At 31.3% G+C, this 23,163-nt stretch overlaps 3 protein-coding genes across 5 annotated transcripts in view; 2 read left to right on the forward strand and 1 right to left on the reverse strand.

Annotated features, from left to right (window-relative positions):
• The window catches only part of LOC106689117 (gamma-tubulin complex component 3), a 13,042-nt gene extending 11,926 nt beyond the window's left edge, over positions 1 to 1,116 (forward strand). For both annotated transcript variants that reach the window (XM_014433906.2, XM_014433908.2), the window contains exon 13: positions 929 to 1,116. In XM_014433906.2, the coding sequence (XP_014289392.1) occupies positions 929 to 1,042 (114 nt within the window). In that variant the 3' untranslated portion in view covers positions 1,043 to 1,116. The remainder of the gene's footprint in view (positions 1 to 928) is intronic.
• A 680-nt stretch (positions 1,117 to 1,796) lies between these two features.
• On the reverse strand, positions 1,797 to 23,151 carry LOC106689121 (uncharacterized). 2 transcript variants are annotated; one of them, XM_014433922.2, is made up of 14 exons: positions 22,854 to 23,151; positions 20,794 to 20,868; positions 16,467 to 16,568; positions 15,831 to 16,315; positions 14,772 to 14,932; positions 14,532 to 14,695; positions 14,350 to 14,456; positions 10,751 to 10,987; positions 9,230 to 9,434; positions 8,338 to 8,447; positions 6,442 to 6,554; positions 6,186 to 6,357; positions 5,088 to 5,228; positions 1,797 to 2,219 (listed from the first exon to the last, which is right to left on the reverse strand). In XM_014433922.2, exons 4-14 carry the CDS (start codon positions 16,245 to 16,247, stop codon positions 2,175 to 2,177), a joined length of 1,872 nt encoding a protein of 623 aa, XP_014289408.1. In that variant the 5' UTR covers positions 16,248 to 16,315; positions 16,467 to 16,568; positions 20,794 to 20,868; positions 22,854 to 23,151; the 3' UTR covers positions 1,797 to 2,174. The 2 variants fall into 2 exon arrangements, with proteins under 2 accessions (XP_014289408.1, XP_066902698.1); XM_067046597.1 differs by lacking the exon at positions 22,854 to 23,151 and adding an exon at positions 22,395 to 22,616.
• Positions 21,993 to 23,163, forward strand: part of faf (ubiquitin carboxyl-terminal hydrolase-like faf) — a 66,726-nt gene continuing 65,555 nt past the window's right edge. Inside the window, exon 1 of the mRNA XM_014433917.3 lies at positions 21,993 to 22,319. The gene's annotated coding sequence lies outside the window, so the exon portion shown is untranslated. The remainder of the gene's footprint in view (positions 22,320 to 23,163) is intronic.

Genomic DNA, 23,163 nt, shown 5'->3' on the forward strand with positions numbered 1-23,163 from the left:
TTAAAAATATAAGTAAGTATGATAGATAATTTTATTAACATTTTTTTTTTTAAAAAGGCATTTAAATCTATACTCGTTTAAATTGGTGGTTATTATTATTATGGCACTACACTGCCTGCAAGAACCCGGGCCTCCTCCACCACAGCCAACCAATCTACACGGTCTCTTGCTTTCTCTTTACATCTTTCAACACTTCAAATCCTACTCCACATTGTCCAGCCATCTGATCTAGGGACATCCTCCTTTCCGTTTCCCATATAGCATCTTCTTGGGTATCCTTTCATCGGGCATCTTCTCCCTCAAGATCACTACTAGCCTTACGATGGTCTTGTAAATGACCACTTTCATTCTTTTAGAGAGCTCTAAACTTCAATATTTTTTGCAATGAGAAATAACATCTATTTCCTGCTCGTATCCTGGCCTCTATTTTGTTGTCATCTGTAACCAGGCTTCCCAGGTACATAAACTGGTTTACAAAACTGAAACTGTGGTCTTAGAACACCACTTTGCTATTCTCTTCCTTATCCTTTCTTGCACTTTTCATGTACACTATCTTATCTTCATTCACCTTCAGGCCTAATGCTTAGTTAATTGAAAATGCTTTTTCGAATTCCTGGAATGATCCTTTGATTGCTGCTCGGGTTCTTGCAGCAATGACTACATCATCTGCATATGCTAAATGTTGAGACAGTCGAATGTAAATAAGGTCCCTCCTGGATTAGTTCTAATTGAACAAATAGCTACTTCCAGTGCTATATTAAAAAGAAGAGGAAATTTGTGGTTAGATGTAAAAATATGTCATGTGCCATTTTCCCATGGTTTATGGTTTTCACCAAATAAATCAATGGTTTGTTTTAAAAAAAATGTTTGCATTTCTTATGATATAAATGTATATTTTCCAAGTCAACAGAAGTGATTTTTATTTTAGGATGGAGTGAAAGAATTCATGAACTTAATATCATCTTTCAGTCATAATGATGCTCTAATTGCTCTTTCTGATAGAATCAATTTTAATTACTATTATAAGAAGATTGAGGGCTAACAAAATTCTTAAAATTGGCCATTCTACAAGTACTTCAGGAAGTATAAAAATAAAACCAATCATAATGTGCTTTATCAGTTAATATTATTACTTTAGTTTGGCTTTACTTATAAATTAACTTGTAACTAGGTTGCATTTATTATATACTAATACTTATAACAACACTCTATTAAAAACAAAATTATTATTACTAATATAATATAAGCCGAGTGTCTTCAACTATCTCTACTCTTGATTTGTACAACTAAGCCAAGATCTTAAATCAAGGCTGCATAATCAATGCAGTGTGATCTAATGACTGGTTTTTGAAGATGTTGGATATTTCCAAAATTGATAAAGCAATGAATAAGTGTTTGATTTCCATGATCCGACAAACCCTAGCGAAATTTTATCCAGTGATTTACACAATCATGATTCTGTAAGGTATTTTGCTTTACTTATTACCTCAAAGCAGCTGTATTTGTGTCAAAATTGTACAGTACTGCATCCTAGTATAAATTCATAAAAATAAATTAAACAAAAATTACTCTTTTTATTTTATTTTCAAAAGCTTTATACAGATGGAACAAAATGATTTTATTATTTGAATTTGGGGGGAGGGAGATGATACAAAATAAGGTTTATTATGATGTAAATGGAATGGAAATTAAGAATTGGTTTTAAAACGTAACAAATATTTCATTATGCCAAGTTAGAAGAATATAACAACTAAACCAAAAACATTACGACCAGGAGTATGAATAGGTCCATAACACAGAATCACAGATCTAATTTATTAACAGGAGGAAGAAATACAATTTTATATTTTACAAAATATAAGTTTATGATGATTAAGAATACTGTTAGCCTTTCTAATTCAAATATTCAGTTGTGGTTCATAAACCAGGAAACTTCAGGATTATTTAAATAAAGTATTTTACAACATATATGTGTGTTCAGTCTATATATTGAAAACCTCAGGCTACCATAAAATTTAAAAAAATTAACATATTTAGATACTTAAATAAATACAAATAATTAATTATATAATATGAACATTGTACATAATTAAAAAAAAACTTATATTTTCGATGAAGTCTTCTGCTCTTTATATGAGTCTTCTATCTCTATTTTGTACTTCTTTATTTTAAAATTACACAATAATACCAGCCTTAATAAAAGATTCCTTGATTTGATCCTGAAATACAGAATTAATTTTACAAACAGACAAATTGGATTATCTATGAAAAAAATAAAGAAAATAGTGTAAATTATTGTTGATGTTTTGAAAAAAAAAAAAGAAAAAGAAAAAGATTTTATCAGATTAAGATATTAAGATCATCGTGAATATTTTTATTTCTGTTATGTTAAGTACCTATAAAGATTTACTTCAAGCAATATTAGTATGTGAAGAATTAAATGATTCCACTGATATCAAAAAAAGACCGTCTGATTATAGGCAAATACAAGATTTTTCATAATAAACTTAAGTGTTATAAAGAATTTGTCTAGTAAGTGGATGAACAGTCACTATCAATAACCCATTTTAATTTTGGATGAAGATTCCTTGTATGTTTCTTTTCATGGTAAAGTCCTAGGAAAGGAACCTATTTTAAAATAAAAAGATATTAAAGGAAGTCAGTGATGGGTGATTTAATTTAGGACAATTTTGTTAAATAAATTTTTATCACTTCAGAAATTTTAACAGTGAGTAGTTAGGTCAGGTTTAGAAATCTTATTGTTTTATTTCTATTCTATTCTAAGGTATTTTTTGAAATTTGGTGAGATAGATTATGAAGGATATGCATCCTAATTCACTATATGATTTGATATAATGTTGGAAAAATTAATTGAAACCCCATGCATTATTTTAATGTTCATACTACTAATTGTATATTTGTAACCTTATGTGGCATGCTCATGTTTATATCAAAGAATAAAGTTGTTTTTTTTTCATTTAATTTGTTTATATTTTGTTTGAATGATGTTCCACCCCAATAATGTCAAATTTTCTGTGACAAAGGTTAAGTAAGATCTCTTAATTTTACTGAACTTCTTGAGCAGGTATAACTTGATAACTGCGATCTACTTGAAGCTATAAAAAATGAGACAAAACTACACATGATCCCTAAAACATTATTAGGACTTCCTGATGACTTTATTTACAAAACAACTGTCAATTATGCATACTATGGGTGTTGCAGCCAACACATGCTTAAAAACAAAAGATTGATAACATATGTTTTTGTTGTGTTAAAAGCAGATGTTCTCTTTTGTTTTTATGCTGTAAAAAAAACAAAAAATATACACCATTGAGTCTCACTGTGTGCACAAACATCGGCTGACATGTTTCCTCAATCTACTTAGTCTTAGTAGCCAGCAGGCGGCCATCTTTTCGCTAAACTAATCATTTTGGTCACGGAGGGCTGACTACGTCGGCTCATCCTCCTATAGGACAAGGTGGGCAGATATACCTGTTTTCAGAATCTACCTTCAGGAGTACATAACCAACCCACAGCAAGGGCCCCATCAATCACCCACGGTGAAATAAAGACATTCTTTTTTTTTTTCCTCTTTTGTTCAACTTAATTTTTTTTTTTTAATAGTTTTAAGTTGGATCAAGTTACTTTTTTTGTTCTTCTTTTTTTCTAGTTTATATGTTTGAATATTTTTTTTTTACAGTTTATTATGTTCAATTATTTAAAATACAACAATAACAAAATTCGGGTATTCATTTATTTTATTTTCCCTACTCTTCACGGTCGGGCTAGTAAAGGTTCCTTTTTGAACCCCTACCCACATAACATTTTGGTCATATCCGGTTCGGATATTTTTCTTATTAATTTTTTTTTTCTCATGGTCCTCCGGTTGTTGAATTTTGTTATCATACATTTAATTTCATCTTTTTTAAAATTATTTTTTATAGAAAAAAAATTATTTTGTGAGGTGCTCCATTCCGCCACTAATTAATTTTATTTTTCTCGCCCTCTCTCTTCACTTACTATCTTTCAATTTCTTTCTCATTTATATCTTTCACCAAAATGATGAAGAAGATACCAGAGGATATACAAATTAAATTTGAAAAACTCAAAGAGAAATTAAACAGTTATGCATACCAAATTAAAACTTTTATTTCGCAAGGGCGTGGTTTTGCAAAAGAACCTGAAAAATTATTCCTATTTAAAGGAATGTGTTTAGAACTAAAACCTTGTTTCATTTCCTTCTGTGAGATCTATAATTCCCTTAAAGAACTGTGCTATGAATTGAATGTTTCAGAACTCTTTCCAACCAAAGGAGATTGCTCCCTCTTTAAAACCGTGCAGGATTATTATTACAAGGAGTGCACAATTTACCAAATTATATGAATCCCACTCCTGTTGCTACTACTTCTTCAGCAGAACTTTCCACGCTGCTACACGCAGCTAGAATTGATGAAAGTCGGGTTGTCACAGCCAGATTGCCCCAAATAAATTTACCTGATTTTAGTGGCGATTAAACTGAGTGGCCTAAATTCCGTGATACATTCAGTGCCCTCATTCACAATGAGCTGGCTTTATCGGATATGGAATAATTTCTATTCCTGATTCTTGCCCCAAAGGTACTGCTCGCTCTCTAATTAGCAACATAGAGATATGTCTATCTCAATAGATATATACATTTTATACATATATATACACACACACACACACACACATCTCACTGCAGATAATAATCACCAAGCCTGGAATCTATTAAAGAAGCATTTTAAATCTAATATCTTTTAAATCTATTAAAGAAGTCACACACTCTCCTGATGACATTCGATACAATGTAAAAGTTTATTATTTTTGGGAAAATAATAACTACTATAACTACTCGAAATGAACAAATGAACAAAATGAACCTTTAAATTATATTTAACATAACATGTGCTCCAAAATTTACAAAATCTTTACTAAAAATTCTGATTTTTAATTAATTTAGTCAATTGACAATAGGTATTAAATTGTGTTTCAATTTTAGGACTTACCTAAGTATATAACAATCCACTTCTAAACTATAACAAATAATATCAGAAATAACTTACTTTGCAAGAGTTAGCAATAATTAAATGTGCATTCTGAACCCAATCAACTATATCATCACTCTTGGGATGTTTTAATTTGGAATTTCCTGAAAAGGAGGACATTTCATGGCACCATCTGACCCATTGATTTTCAATTTCATCCTGTAAATTCAAAGAAATCAATCAAGCTATTCAGAAGAAGTAAGTATTTTAATAAAAAACAAAATAAACTTTCTAAAAAATTTCATAAAATAATCCCAGTCTTCAATCAAAAACTATGTATAAAATAAAGAGCATAACTTTTAAAAACTGTTAAATAACAAATTCATATACCATAGATACCACACAAAAGTTATTTTTAGACTGAATATTTGAACTTATGTCATGGGTAAACAAAACAAAATCCTCTCGACTTGCTAATGTTGTGATTCACTGTCTTATTTCAAACAATCAAATAGATACCATTCTTATTATTAAATTTACATTAATAAACATAAAAACAAATACATTTTATCCTATATGTAAATTAACTAATTAAATTAAAAATATAGATTACAAAATAAAAAATTAAGATGAATAAACCGCCTTAATACTTACATTAACACTGAATTGTACTCGGTCAGATCTCATAGTAACGGATTTTTTTTAGGCAGTGAATGAATTTTTGGTGGGAGCCTGAGAGCTTCAATAATTTGATACATAAAAATTAGTTAGAATTGGTTGAGCCATAAGTTAGACATGGGAAAGAATGAAACATGCGATATATATCCCCTAGCAACCATGACGCTGTGGAAACAAATCTTAGAATGAGGTTTAACCTGTGTCTAATTCGCATGCTACCTCAAAAATGGTTTATTTTTGGACTTAAAAAGCACAGGGCCCATTTTACGTAGAATAGGAACTTGGGTGTTGATATCCACATCAAAATCTTTAAAACCTAATTTACACTGTCTCGAACCGCTGACTTACCTCTGTCAGAGTTGTGTGAAGTAATGACACTTTATTATTATTAAAATATCATTACATCACTTACATACTAAATGTACAAATAATAACAAATACTTTCACAATAATAATTTCAATCAAAAGCACATGATTAATAATATAAGAAAAATATACCTTAAATTTTTGTAAAATGCCAAAGAAAAGAGGCTGTAACTGCGATGTGCAACCGCCAGGGATTATCATATAACTGATATTTTTTTTATCAAACTCATTAGCATAGGTGTTTTTAATATGCACATGAGGATCATAAATATCACCAATAATCATGGCAGGAGCAGTCAGATGCCTACAAAATTATATATTGATTCAATGGATAGTAAATTTGAAAAAGTTTATTATTTATTACATACTGAGCCAATAATAAAATTACCTTAGGACAACTTCTAACCATTTTTCAATAGTAGAAACATCATTTATTCCATTTGCTTGGATTAAAATCGGTTGTACATCAGGGTTACAAGCAATTTTAGATTCAGTAGGAGCCTGAAAAAATACCAAAAAAAAATCATAATCATCATCTATGATCCTCGTTACCGCTTTGGGGTGTAAGGTTCTGGTTCAATCAATAGCCACCTACACTTCTCACTCTTTGCCACCAATCTTTTCTCTTTTCACTTTAAATTCCTTCTACAGAAGGCTTCTTGGACATACAGCTTCCAGATGATTCCGGGCCTACCTCCAAGCCGCATCCCCTCTACCTTGGCCTCATAGGTCTTTTTGGCAAGATGATGGTTTGGTATTCCAAGAAGATGGACTAACCTCCTTAGTCGGGATTCCTCTATAGTGGTGTGTATGATATTTATCCCAAGACTGGTTATTATTGTGGTATTCCTTATCCTATCCTGTCTGGTTCTATCTTCCACCTTCCGTAGGTATCGCATTTTCATAGCCTGGATTTGTCCTTCATGTTTTGTTGTTATCACTTAGGAGCTGGAGGAATATGTCAGCAGTGTTACAAATCTGGACCTCTATACCTTGATTTTGGAATCTTTCCTCACCTCTTTTCTATTTAGGAAGATTTAATTTAGCCCAAAACATTCATCCAGCAGAATTAATACATTCCTGGATTTCTGAATCATTATAACCTGACTCATATAGATGAGCCCAAAGGTACTTGAACATTTCAACTAGTTCAAATCTGACCCTGTTTATCCTGAATATTCTCATTACTCTCCTAGTTTTTTTCCCAAACCGCATTACTTTTGTCTTTTCGGCATTGATTTCCATAAATCCATGATTTCCATAAACAGACAGCAATTCCTGAAGGAGAATACTTTGATTGTACTGCAGGTTTCTATCATTGTTGTCTAATACTGTCATATCGGCAAATAAAAACAGACTATAAGTAATAGACCTTAAGTTAGATTATCCTAGATGAAAACTTTTGAGTCTCCTCCACTCTTTTTAACATCATATCAATGACCAGAACAAATTGCAATGGGCCAAGACTGGAGCTTTGACAGACCCCTAATTTAGTTTTAATCTCTTTGGAAAGGCCATTTCCTATTTTAACAATGTTCCTCTGACATAGACAAAGCATATCAACTGCCAGTATTAGGCCCCCATCAATATTACATTCTTCCAAATAAAAATAAATAAGCTACCACTTTTTTTTGTAAAAATTGAGTTTGAAGGATCGAAGTATTGGATGTCACTCTATCTGTTCAAAACCAGAGATAGAGCCAGTTTAACAGTCCAATGTGTTTTTGATATCAAGTTGAAGTGCAAGAGTGGATCAAGTAGCTTGTTCTACTCTAACACTCCTAAATGCTCTGTAATATAACTTTTAACTGAAATGTAAGGATTTACTTCCAAAGCTGGTGTAAACTTTCTTCATATTCAAATCCAATAAAGCAAATGTGAATAGCTGAAACCCAAAGTAATTTTCTTTTAAAACAATGAGAAACCTATACCAGTTCTCAGGTGAAAAACTGCACAAGGATGTTATTGACAATAGATAATATTAATAAGATAACAATAGTCCAGACATCTTTCAACATAGGTTTAACCATAGAGAAGTAGCTGAGGGGTGAGTTCAAAGAAGAGATCATACAATAACTCTTGTTTTTAGTTTCAACTGAAGAAGCTTACACTTACTTTGTGTTTTCTTCCTTGATCACATTTCCCCAACCAACTTTTTCTCGATAAGTTTATAACAATTTATACTAGATTAACCTATCAATTAGACAAATACCATAACTATTATAAATATAAAATAGCTAAATTTAAAAAAAATGTTCAGTGTTAATTAATTTGAACAAAATACCTTTAGGATTACTGTAGTGGGTAACAGCCTTCCATTGGCCAGGCATGATACAATAACAGAAGCTTGGCAGTTTTCCCAATCAGATTTTCCAATGAGACTGCTCTGTTTTCCTGTAAAAAATATCAGTAATATTACAAGAACTGAATTAAGATAGAATCAAGTTAGCAATTTATTTTTACTCTGATTACAATTCATGTAAAATGATAAAGAAGTATAATCCATACACTTATTTATGATATAAAATGCTTTCTAAGATGCTATACAGTGAAATAATGAAAAATTGCATAGTTTAATATAATTGATACATTACATTAAAGGGTTTTTAAATAAAAATAACAAGAGGAAAATTAAATCACTCTTCATTTATGAAGATTAGACTGAATAATATTATTGAATTTTAATTTTTAAGCAGTAAATTATTAATTGTAAATAACATATTAAATTTTAATTGAAAATAAAAATTACTTCTTTTCAAAGTCACCAAATTTACATGAACATATGACTTTTACAAGTTTAATACTTAATAATGTATTTATTACATTCTTAAAATATTAAAAATGAAGAGATATTATGGTATGTGTAAATGCTGTAAACCTTGAGATGAAGGCAAGAATAGGAACAAAAATAGATCATCTTATTCCATAAAGAAAATTTTAAAATTCCAAGTATTATTTCACTCTGCTTTTGGTAAGTAAATTTTGATAGGGACAGGTAATTTAATAATAATCCAAAATGAAAAGTTTTCACATCAAGATACAAACAAATTAGATCCTACCAAAAATTAGAAACTATTTCACAGAGTTTTTTTAACCCTATCTAAGAAGAAGAAGCAGTATTAAATAATGTAGAATACAATATTAGGAACTACATATATAATTATACAAATGTGCACCTGATGAATTGAAGTTAAGGGGAATTTCATCAAAAGCTATAATATGGTGAAGCTGAAGATGATTACTATTCATCGTAGCCATAACAAGTTTTTTAAAATTATCTGCTTCTTTGATCAGGCTTTCTGGAAGAGGGATGTTGGTAATTCCTGGTTTGAAATGAGACAAATATTTCTTTATAAATCTAAAAACCCAACTTGATGATGCCTGCAACATTAATTAATTAAAATTTTAATTACTTTAATTTCAAATTATAAATTCAAGAATTTTTTAAAACATAAATTGTATTACTAAGGAAAACTATTCTATTTGTAAACCATATTTTTTTTTTAAATAATAATAATAGTTAAAAATAAGTTATTTGTTTCAACTTATGATGTTTTGAATCAAATAGTTTGTAACTCAAAGTTTTAAGGTGTAAAAGATGAAAGATCTTAATCAATAGAGAGATTGACATAGGATAGAATTCTATAGCCAACAATATAGAAAACAGTTAAAGAGACAGTTGGCTGCTAATTTGGCATAGGTTTTTCACCAAGAGTAGGAGCAGCATAACAGAATTGATTCAAAATTCAAAGTTCTTAGATCAGGGCCTCCCAACCGAAGTTCCCCAAAATAATTTAGGAATGGGCCATTCCACGGCAACTCAACAGAGGTTTGAACCTTACCATCTCAGATTTTGCAGATGTAGTGTATGTATCTCCAGCCTTTCTAAGCTCCACCAAAAAAGACGGATCACTTTATTTGCATCAAATAATGAAGAGGTTCTGCCATTTTCCTACTTCTACAGAAAGGGTTTCACCTCCAAAAAAGGTTGGGAACCTCCGTCTTAGATACACTGATATTTATACAATGATATAATAACAAGAGAAGATATTTGCTCTCTTCAAAAGGGGCTTATTAAGTCTTAAAAGAATTTTTACTTTGGTGATGTAGCCCTCTGAGATATTCATGTGCTAACCTGCTAAAAAGTTATTTGCTGAAGTAAAGTATAAACAAGTTTTGCGAGTTTGTGTACTTGATCGATTTCATTTCACTTAAAAACAAACAAATAACTTTTAAATAAAATGACATTTCTGCGAAAGAATAAATGAAAATACTAATCACCTAAGATCAAAACTTTATAATCTTTACTGTGGCTTTTACAAACTAGCACAGGTTGCAAGAATACAGCTATCATTTCAAATTAATCCACTTAAATATTAAGTCTTTTAACATAATAAGGTTGAAAAATTTTCTATTTGAAGTAGTTTAAAAAAATATATTTTTAAAGCCTAAAACAATTTTCTTTTACAAATAACTTGAAAACTATCCATCTCTGGAAAAATTTGAATGCATATAAAACCCTCAGTAAAACAAAAAATCATCAAAAGTGGACCAATATTACCACATAAGGAGACCAATTTTACTTCAATCAATATCTATTCAATCTACAGGGTGTCCCAGAAAAATGGTTCACCCCCTAACCTCTACAATTTTCGGAAATTTAATTTGAAATTAATTAACAACATAAATTGAATTACCTTGAAGGTAGCTCCTGTAAGCTGGGCTGCTTGTTTTAACAAATCTGAATGAAAAATGGATTTATTTTCATCTAATTGAATTAATATCCAGGCAAGGAGCTTTGCATCCCGACTGGCCTGAGACCCTCGCACTGTAGGCAACTGGTGCCTTAATCTCCAACGATAATACCATCCTGGACTGCATCTCATATTTGAAAAGCCAGCTTCTTCATACATAACAGCTGCTTTCAAACGAATCTATAACAAAAGAATATGAAAATAACAAAACTGGGTAATATAAACAAAAAAAAATCAAGAAGGCAATAATTTTTTTAAATTACTAAAATATTGTCGAAATGGATGTTGATCTGGAAATAAATTTAACACTTAAGTATTTACATACAAATGTTTTAATTGATAGATAAATGTAAACAATAGAAATAAATATATAATATATAAATTTGGATATAGAATTAATTTCCTTTGTTATGTATTCCACCAAACTAATAAGGCATTGGTTGATGAAATATATTGCATCATATTCTTTTAAATGAACATGCAGCCGATGATAAAAACTTTTTTTTTTTTTATCATAAGTCCAAATGGTTGTAAGCTGATGTGGACATAAGTAGAGACCTGACTATAAAAGTGTAAACTATTTATAAATTAAAAATTTCATAAGAAATCATTATGCTCTAGAAGGCAAGGAGAGGATTTAACTTCTAGAATTATAAGAGGATAGAGAAGGTATTGATGAAATGAAATGAAAAATTATTTTATTCTGGGACATATGTCTCCTAAGAATGAAGAATGAAAAAGAATAATACATGGTTTAGACATTAAGATTTTTTTCTGGCAAGCATTTAAATGTTTCCAGTGAGTAAAATGAAATTACACTGGGATCTTGGCTAAACTACTGTTTATAATGTTAAAGAATATATACCTATTTATTTGTTCACAATGATGTGGAGGTTTGGTAATACAAAAAGTGAATGAATACATGTTGTTTAAAGGAAAGAATGGATGAAGATTGGTGAATGGAGATGGGAAGACAATTCCAGAAGGAGATTGCATGTACGATGAAGGATTTGCTGAAGAAAGTGGTTCTACAGGAAGGCATATACAAATCAATCGGTTGGGATCTGGTGTTTAATGGGTGGATGGATGAATGAAGAGTGAGGAAATCAAGGATATAGGTAGGTTTTTGATTTTAAGAACTTGGAATAGAGAAACACCAAGGAGGTATTGAGAACAATATTTCACTAAATGGATGATTAGCTTGAACATTGAAAAATGTAACTCAAAAGTTTTTACTCTCCGACGCCCACCAGAACCACCGGATCTAATCCTTAAAGGTAAAAATTTGAAATGGAATCCTGCCAGTGAAACAGTAAGATACCTAGGAATTCACCTAGATCGCCGCCTTACCTGGAATCACCATTTCAACATCAAACTAACTCAAACTTATGCAAGGTTAGCAATGCTATATCCTATCCTAAACAGAAATTCCAAACAAAAACAAGAAACAACTATTCCTAGATTTAAAACAATTCTCAGGCCACTGCTGATGTACGGCTGTGAAATCTGGGGAGCAACATCCTTCACGAAAAGAAAAAAAAAACAACAATCTTTTCAATATAAAGTCCTAAGAATCACAGTTAATGCTCCTTGATTCATAAGAAATAGCCAATTGCATCGCGAATTACATATGGAGTCAATAGAGGATCATATCAAAAAACGGTTCATGAAGTTCCACTCCCAGTTGCCGACAGCTAAAGAAGCTGTGACCTACAACCTCAACCCGAAGACTGAAGCCCAGACTGCTGCAAGACATTCTGTTGTAAACTTTAATAAATATAAAACTAATTCTTAGTCACACTACCTCAATTTTACTTTTTATTATTACTCATTTTATTTATTCATTATTATTATTATTATTTTTTTCTTCTCTCGTCCCTTTTCACTATTAGAGGACAATTGTTTGTTTTATTTAAGTGTACCAATATCATTATTTTTTATTATTAATTTTACATTCCTCTTTTATTAAGAAGCATTACTCTTATCTATTTATTTATTTTATTTTTTTCTTCTTTTAATAACAACACTGTATATAGTTAAGGATGTCTTTTGTAAGAGAATATACCCCACCCCCCCATAATCAACTGTTAAATATATATATAATATAACGGTTACATCAACCATGTAAGGCCCATACCAGACCGATCTGGTATAAAATAAAATAAACAAAAAACCAAGGAGGTATTGCCTTTGGGAGTTTGGATAGAGCCACTTCAAATCAGTATACCAGCGGGAGACAACTGAGAGCAACTTAGAAACCCAAAGATAAATCTTACAAATCAATTCATGGGTCTCTTTAGCCTCGATTCTAGCCCTCCTCAGACCAAGAAACCGTAGTCAAAGTTGGAGAAGACGAGAGAGGATACTACAGTTATGGATTTGTATGTGATTTAGGAAATGTGATTATTCTAGAAAAGGTGTTGGTCAAAGGTGACTCCAAGGTTTTTTATTGTAGGATAGAAGTGAACCGGTTGGTTGTTAAGGAAGAGTAGAGGATAGTAAGGGAAGGAAAGAAGAGGGTATTAAGGGAGGGAAATTGATGAATGATAAGAGAAATATTGATTTGCTATAGGTATGGATTAGAGATAATATACAAAAGGTACGTTATTTTTTATAGGAATACAAGTATATAAAAAGAATAAATCTTGATTTGATGAAGTGTCTAAACATATGCAAAAAAAGAAAACTGCTTAATTAGAAGCTCCAAATTAACCCAGAACATAATGCTATCTACTTTCTAGACTTAAAGAATGAATCATTTGAATTTCTCAGAAAGAAAAAAAATGTATCTAAAAACATCATTAGAAAAACAACTCCTACAGACAAAAAGTAACTCTAGGTGGTGAAACACTGGTTAAGTGAAAATGTGGAAAGTATTATGTTAAACACAACATTGATACAAAAGGTTGTAAAGAATTCAGTATCGAGATAAATATGGAAAAATATATACACATGGTCAATAGGAACTGTGAAACCCATTATTATATGGGATAGATATAACTGAAATTTTTAGAAATTGAAGTATCTACTCCCTAAAAACCTGTAAGTTAGAATTCACAGAACTATTATTAAGATCTTGGAAAATCAAGCGTTCTTCACATAAACTAATAAGAAGTCTTGAAGACATTTCATAAATAATTTGGTGAAAAGTACTTTCCAAAAATTATTTTTGGTAAAAACCGTATATAAATTATTTTATATTTTAAGTTGGGCTATGTTTGTAAATAAATTGCAGTATTTTAAGTTAAATAAACTGAGATTACAAAATCTTATTTCCCATTCATATCACCACGAAGTAAAATTTACAAATGTTAGTAATAATAAAGTACAAAGTAATATTAGTATTCTAGAGTTGCAGAACTGAATTATTTCAAACTGAGTATGTACATAATTACTACCTTAAAGTTATTTTAATTTATTAAATAAATATTAAGATACTAAATTAATACAGAATATATATATTTGATCAATAATTTGCACATTCATTTCAAAGTAGTTTATATTTCAAGATATTTTTAATTATTAAATAGTATATTACTTACTTCTTTACTTGATGGCTTTTTTTGTTGAAGGCAATACCAATCCCATATCATTTTATCAACTTTTGGATCAGTTACATACTTAGAAACATCTCTTTCCTTCACAATACCTGGGCATAGTACAGTAAGGAATCAAAATTCATATTCAATACTGAGTTGAATAATCAAACAATTAAATTTCTTACCATTTGAGGAATCACTGACCCATTCACATATTCTTTTACGATCAATGTTAAAAATTTTACTGGCCATTTTCTTTGACGTATAGTTAGTGTAGCTTACAACTTCTTTCTTGAATGCAAGAGGATATTTAATTTGTATTTTATCAAGGGATGACTCATTGGTTAGCCTGGAGTATATAACAAAAATATATTCATAATATAGTTCAAAAAGGGAAAAAAATGTATAAATATAAAATCACTAACCTTTTTGCATAAAGAAAGAACCATAAACTTTTTTTACTCGGTTCTTGTTTTTCAAAAGAATGAATAATATGTTGCACTTTATCAACCACATCTTGCCTGTGAAGCACATTAGTTCTTTCAAAACTTCTCAACCACTTAATGAACTCTTCATCTGGGCCACACTAAAAATATATGACTAGAATAAACCTGTATCCATCAAACTTTGGCTAAATAAGAAAAGATATACACGATTTTAAGTAAATCAAAACCATGAATATTGATGAAATTCCATTTCAATTTGCACTATATATCCCAAAAATGAAATTTAGATAATATGTATTGTCAATTCTCTAAAATTATTATTATTTATAATCATCTTTTCTCATTCACATAAACTGATAGGGGAACAAAGCAGTTACTCTTTCTTGTAACCTGGATGAGAAAATTCTAAGGGAACAGTGAAAAATACTCAATAACTATTTATTTAAAATAGTTAGACCAACACCTAAAATGGAAGCTGCAATAAAACAAAAAGATGAAATCTCCCATTTTAAAATATTTAATATTAACTTCAAATTGTGTCACAAAGAAGGGATTAAAAGTTATTGTTGTTATCATGGAAGAAAAATTTATTGAAAGTTGGAACAGTATTGAAGTAAAAAAAAAAAAAAATGTGAATCCCCTTAAATACTTTGATTTTTCTCAATGTTTTCGTTGTTTTGAATTCAGAAGAAAAAAAAGACCTTTGCATTTAATTCAACACATAATGTAACCTGAATTTTGAACTCCATATTTAAATATTGTAATTTTTCCAAAATTATTGTTACTCCAATACATTTTAAAAATATTTGTATAGGAACTTTATCTATTTTCACATATCTCAAAAATATACCAGTTTATCTTCAAAAATATCTCTATCTAATAAAGAATGAATCTCAACCTTCCCACTCAGGCTAGAAAAGGTTGGTAACCTGTAAGATAACTTCAAAGTACTCCAGAAATGGACAAACAGGAAACTAACGAAAAACAATAATAATAAATTATATCATAAAAACTGAAAACAAGAGATAATAAACTTACATAATTCACATCAATTTCATTGACAATAGGTCCTCGAATACTCTGTTGAGATTCATGAATCCAACCAGATATTGTTCCCTTATTAACTTTAAAATCTAATGCTGCTTTTTTAATAGAATGTTTCAAAGCATAAGAGACTACTTTGGTTTTAAAATGTGGAAAATATTTTTTCCCTTTCCACTTTAATGAAATTAAGCTTTGTTCATTAGAAATTGCATTAGCACAGTCTTCTGGATTCATATATTCAGTAGGATACATTATTTTTTGTTTATTTTGAGTATTATTGAATTCAGACTTTTGAGATGATTCGTAAGTATTACAGTCTATTTCATCATTGTTTTCATAATTAAACATTTCTGGAAAACAATCATTATAATTTTTTACAGTCTCAACATTGTCATCACAGATGTTTAGCATCTTTTTCTTTAATTGTTTTCCTTTTTTGTTTAAATGTCAGTCTTTTTTCATCATCATCAGTCTTTTTTCTAGAGGAAAAAACATTAATTATATTTCTCATATTTTCAACAACAGTATAAATAAATAAATGAAGCAGCTATAGTAGCTGATTAAAAATGAATTTAATATGATTGTATAATGTTCGTAAATAAAGGCAATACATTTAATTTAATGACATACCTTTTTTTAAGTTACATGATGTACTATTATCAGAAGATGTTATCTATCTCTGAATATAATGACTTCATAAAATAATCAGACAATGCATGCATGTGGTGATTCCTAAAACAATATAACAATGGATATACAAAATACAATGGCTTATATTAATGATTACATAATAATTATGGTGAAAACAACCAATGTGATTCAAAATCACAACAAAACCATATACTTATGTATGTTGTAGAAAAAAAGTTTTATTATTTGATTTGTAAATAAAACAGTAGATGGAGACACTGTGACACTGCTTATGATAATAGTTGTTTGAGGCTCAGTCAGGTGTCAGCAACCATCATGAAACATACTTTTTGTCTTTTGTTATAAAACCCTCCCTAAAGCCACAACACTTTGGTAGCAGACCATGGTTTAAAGTGTAAAAGGTGAAGTGACAAGAGTTATTTACGTGTATTAACGGATATCTAAGCTTTGTGATTACTTAGGACTGAAATCAAAACACAGAGGACAATGAACACCACAGTATTCAACACTGAAAAGCTTGCTGTGGAGAATTACAGCATCTAGTCGATGAAAATTGAAGTTTATTTAGAGACTAAAGGATTATATGAAGAAATAACAGAAAAGGATCTGCCGACTGGAGAAGATGCAATTTGGACTAAGAAAAATAAACAGGTACTGTCTAATATTATTTTAACAGTTAGCAATGATATATTGCTGTCAATCAGAGGTGAAAAGTGTACAAAAAAAAAAGTTAGGGAAAAATTAAGAGAAAGGTTTGAGGGCTTTCCAAAGGAAAATGTGATGGATTTAATATTTGCCCTTGCCAAAATTAGGAAAAACAGTGGTGAAACATTAGATGAATATCTTACAAGGTTTCAATGTTTAGTCCAAGAGATATTTCAACTGGGTAGATCCCTGAAAGACAGAGGATCAGTGAGATACATTATAGAAGACTTACCACCCTATTATGACCCAGTTGTTAACCCCATTTTGGCTAATAGAAACATTGAATTTATTGAATTAAGGCAAATTCTTTTATCATTTGAAAGGAGGATCACCGTCAATAGAAATGAACTAGCATTAAAAACATATAATGAAAGGCCAAACTTCAGTCCAAAAGTTTGTTTTATTTGCAAAAAAACACGTCACCTAAAAAATGAATGCTGGTTTAACAAAGAAAATAATAGACGAAACTGTAGAAATGGCCCAAGACCTCGTCAAGGACGTCGACTAAGGGAACAGTGCTCTGCCACCTCCCAGGTCTTGGTGGAGGGGCGATTTCTCTAAAAAGTGGATTACAGCAGGCCTTCAACTCATCAAAGAACTTGATGTGTTGTCGGCCTCCGGCAGAGAGGGGAGTTGGAGCTCTTCTAGGATGACACTGTTCTTAGCCCTCTGGAGCGTGGTTCCCCGGACTATCTTACGGAGTATAGATCCTTGGAAGCCCTGTAATCGTGTGAGTGTTGTCTTGAAGAGGTGTCTCATGAGTGGGGCACCGTGGAGCAATGTGGGTCTTATCACTGATTTGTAAATTTGGAGTTCCAGTAGACGAGAGTTGAGGAGATGTGAGCAAGTGGTGCAGCCTATAGGATTTGAGTCGGGCTATCTTGAGTCTCTCCTTGGCGTGATGAGAGAAAGTGAGATGACGGTCTAGTGTACGCCAAGGTAGAGGATGGAGTTGGAGATTTTCCGGCCCTGTTGGTCAACTACAAATCTCAGGGGCAGGCTACACTTTTTACCTTTCTGTCTTAGCTGGGTTCACCCTTATACCATCTTTCTTCAGGGCGTCCACTATGGTGGCAGAAGCTTCCTGGGCAAGGGCGAGTGCCCGTTTAGGACTGGCACTGGAGGCGTAGACCCCTATGTCATCAGCGTAGGCTGCAACCACTGCTTCCTTATGTTCTAAAGACACAATCGGCGCCGTGAAGATTACAAAGAGCAATGGTCCCAGAACTGAGCCCTGAGGTACTCTGCAGGTGGTGGGGGCTGGAGGAGAGAGGTCTCGTATCGCCGACTCGTACCACGAACGATCTGCCAGTAAGGTAACTTCTTAGTCGGCAGAGGGTGGCAGGAAACCTGAATTTCTCCAGCCTATGGAACAGGAGCGGGTGAGACACTCTCAAATGCCTGGCTGCAGTCCAGGGAAATGAAGGCCGTTGCTCGATTTTTCCTCATTTGCTCAATGGTGAACGCCTGGAGCTTTGCAAGATGATGATCACAGGAGACACCCCGCAGAAAGCCGGTTTGTTCTGGTGGTATGATGGCCTCAGCTAAGCAATGGTCCATGAGATGTTGCTGGACCAGCCCCTCAAACATTTCGCTCATGTGTGGGAGGAGGCTGATTGGGCGATAATGCTCCGGTAGTTCCCCTTTCTTCCCCGGCTTGAGAAGTGGCACCACTATTGCTTGCTTCCAGGCTGTGGGGAAGTACGATAGGCACAGGCAGGAGTTATAGACGTTCAGGAGAAAAGCCTTACCTTTCCTTGGGAGCATCTTCATCAGTACGTAAGGGATTCCATCACTGCCTGACGCTTTATTACCTTTGGTGTGGCGTAGAGCCGATTCCAGCTGGCGATAGGTGGAGAAGATTACCGCATTGGTGGACTGCCAGGTTGTGGTGTGAGAGCATTGATTGTCCACTCAGCATCCCGAGCAGCGTAGCTAGAGGCCAAAAGATCTGCCTGTTCGTCGGGTGTCATGAGATTGCCATCTTTAGTGAGGTGAACCATCCTCCGCTTGGTCACGTGAGTTCGAACCAGCTTCCAGAATTTACGGTGGTCGTCATGAGTTCTTCTAAGCTGTTCATGCCAGAGAGAGGTCCTCCAGGCACTCATGAGATTCGCTATCTGGCGGGTCATTGCATTAATGGCCAACTTTAATCTGTAATCATGCGTCCTTACGTAGATGTTGCGGAGGTTGTTGCGCTGACCAATGAGGGGAATAACATGCTTCGGAGGCTTCCTGATGTAATTGGGACGAGGTGAGAACTTTGGGATGGTCATGCCTGCAGCATCCTGGATGGTCGAAGTGAGAAGCTCCATTGCCTCGTCCACCTCATCTGGCGTACGACATGGAACTATCGAAGGTATCATTACTTCAACGCATGACCTATATCCTCTCCAGTCCGCTTTTTGAAAGAGGTATTTACTCGCTGGAGGTCTTGCAGGAGTGCCTTCAAATGTGTAAGTCACGGGCCTGTGATCTGATGGGCCGTAAGGGAGTGCATTGCAATCCGTGACTATATGGGCGTATCTGGTCAGGAGTAGGTCAATCGTTGAAGTCCATGTAGAGCGGGTCCCATGTCGGAATGTATGAACCCCTGGGTGAAAAAGGGCAAGCCTGGTCTTAAAGATGTGAAACATACTCTTTGTTTTGTGTTATAAAAACCTCCCTAAATCCACAACAATTTAGAACTTCAACCATAATTGCCTCAAAATGAAGGGGAGGGGGTATTAAATAAATTCAAGTAATAATGTAAAGCTGAAAAAATAAATTTTAAAAACAATAGACGGCTAAGAATAAAGAACTATAATATGGGTTATAAATCACTAACCAACAATATAATGCTCAGTTAATGAGTATACAAATGATTAAATTTAGCAAAGTTGTTGCTGTTGTCTGGGGCTTTAGGGCGTAAAACCCTGAGGTCATCAACGCCCATGTTTACCAAAGTATTCAGGTATATAGGAAAATATAATAATCATAATATTAAATGCGAATATTTTGAATCAATTAATAATTCTTACTCATTATTTTAATTTTCTACCACACATTTTAAAACTGAAAAATATAGAATAGGTATTTTTTTGCTTTTAACAAAATTATTATTTCCTATTTCGGGAACAGGAATCCAAAATATATTTTAAATAACTGAATACATTCAACCTGTGCTTAATAATTATCAAAATTGTTCATCATAAAATGGCGAGACCATAGTGGCCAAGCTTGTTGGAGCAGCTTGGCTCGGTAGTCAGCACTGGTTTAATACCAGACTAGGTGGGTTTACATTCTTCTAGTGATGAATCCATGGAATAAGTATCAAACTTTTTAAACTAGATACAAAAAGTTCATTAGGATAAACCTATCCTACTTCTAGTATATAAAGAGACCCTTATATGGTCAATATTGTTTAATCATATCTCTGATATATTGACTCCCGGAGGGATATATTGTAGCAATAACCTTTCAATAATATTGGTTTAGTAACATGTGGATGTAAGGGTATTCAACTACTAAAAAACTCTGAAATTGTTTGACAAAGAAATAATTCTCAAAAACAGTATTTTTTTTTTAATTCTAACTAAAAAGCAATAATGGTTGTATTTACCTACTGTGGCAGGCATCAAAAACGTATTTTTAATCATCAGCATGATTATTATTTCAATCTGCATTACAGAAGAATCTAAGAAGAAAAAAATAATTAAACCATTACATAAGAAACTTATGTCTAGAAAATAAGCCAAAAAAAAAAATCACTTAAGTTTAACATTAAATAATGGATAACTATTCATTAGTTCTTAAATAATAAAAGAATATTAATTACAATAATAATAACATTAATTTATTTGGAAACCATTTATATGATTTCAAAAACATTTATATTTAAATAAAACATGCTTAGGCAACACATAAAACTAGGTTTAATCGATTAGGCAAACTAATATTTTTTTTTAATAACAATTTATATTTTCTATTGATACAAAAATTATTTTAAAAAAATTATAATAGATGCTTAAATAAGTTGCCAAAATTGCCTTGTTAAAAAAAAGCTACCATAAAAGCCCCAGTACGTGAAGGATATTACAAATAAATTTACAAAAAAAGTAAAAAAATAGTAAATATGGAATCATATTCGTTTTATTTTTGACATATCTAATCACAAATACACTAATACCAATTATATCATTATACAATAATTATATTTAATATATAATGATATTACCAATGTAAATTTATAAAGTGGAAAGATAATTTAAGTCTCTTTGCATTTTTTTAATAAAAATCAATGAAACTTTTAATGTTTGCTATTATATTCCAAGAGAAATATATATAAAAACATAATGTTTGTTCAGACCTTATAAACACTAGAATAATCCAACAAAATTGGAAAACTAATTTATTTTCAACTTAAATTTATTTATCTTTCATACACATCAAATTTATTTATACACTAAATATATTATTCAAATCTAAATTTGTTGGATTTTAAGGATACTATATCTAAAATAGATAAATAATCAATTACAATTATAAACAAAAAGCAAAAATTTTATTGTTTTCATTTCATTAAGTATCTGTAGGAATTATATAAAAAGCTGAGAATAAGAAAGATAAACACCACAAAATATACAATATTCTAAAGAATAAACTAATTAATTTAGTTATTGCTATTAATTTATTTAGGGAAATAACTGGCACTTCTTCACATAAGTTTACAAATATATTTTGTAAGAAACATATGACCTAAATTTGTAGCTGACTTTCTTGAGCACTTTTTGATTACTAATAGATGAATAAATGGGCATCAGCTGATATAAGTAACTAACTTCTTTTTCATAATGGTGTAAATTGTATAAATTAATGGGATGAAAGATTCAAAAATGTGACAATAATTCCATACAAATAGAAATATAATGAACAAAAATCAATCCCCAACTAATTTTGATAAACAAATTTACAAAACAAGAACTAAATTAAAATGAAAAACTTAAGCAAGTATTCAATTGACCTGAAATCAGAAAGCAAAATACACATAATGAATAATACAGGCACATTACGAAAGCTCCAAATTCATTCAAGCATTTGAATAACAATACACCTACATAAAATGACTAATGATAAACTTCAAATCAGGTAAATTAAATTAATTATTAAGTACTTACATTTAAAATTATTTTTTGACCATTAAATGGAAGTTAATAAAATTACCTAGGTACATACTGATGACACAAGAATAAGTTAAAATCCTTCCTTATAAATTCTGATATATTGCAAAAGATACAATGGCCTGGATGGTGTTCAGAATGCAACTCAATTAGTAAAAAAATAGTCTTAGTTTTTAAAAATTATTTTGATTTCCTTTACAAGCACCACCCATATTATTTTTTCTTTATAACATATATGAACAACTAATAAACCTCAAACTATAATTATGTAAAAATGAAACTTCCAAGAGGTATAATGAGAATGTTTTTTAATTCAGGGTTAGGAATACTAGGGTGAGGAGCAGCAATGTATAAAACTGAATATAATTATTAAAATAAATAAAAAACAAATTTTAAGTATTATCTGACATGAAATTCTGATTATAGTAGGGTTATATTATTTGTAATTACAATAAAAGCAATAGAGAACAGAATAAATATCAGTTAAAAATTGGAACCTCACTTTCTCGCTAAGCTTGAAGTATCCAATGTGAATGCAGTCGCCAATTAACTTGGAAAGCATAAGTGATAAACAGGCTCACTGATAAACATGATTAAATAAAATGTAAAACTTAGTATAACGAATATAACAAATCATAAAAACCACTGGATTATTAAAACAAACAATCAGTTCATTAAATTATAGCAAAAATGAGTTAACTATAGTACGGAAAAAGGTTAAAAATACAAAACTACAATTCATTGTAATTCAAAAGTCAACTCAAGCTAGAACTGTCAACGAAAACAACTGACATCCCCATATGTTGTGAGTA

The sequence above is a fragment of the Halyomorpha halys genome, unplaced genomic scaffold, assembly GCF_000696795.3.
Source record: "Halyomorpha halys isolate HHAL.00 unplaced genomic scaffold, Hhal_1.1 Scaffold1282.1, whole genome shotgun sequence".
Lineage (NCBI taxonomy): Eukaryota > Metazoa > Arthropoda > Insecta > Hemiptera > Pentatomidae > Halyomorpha > Halyomorpha halys.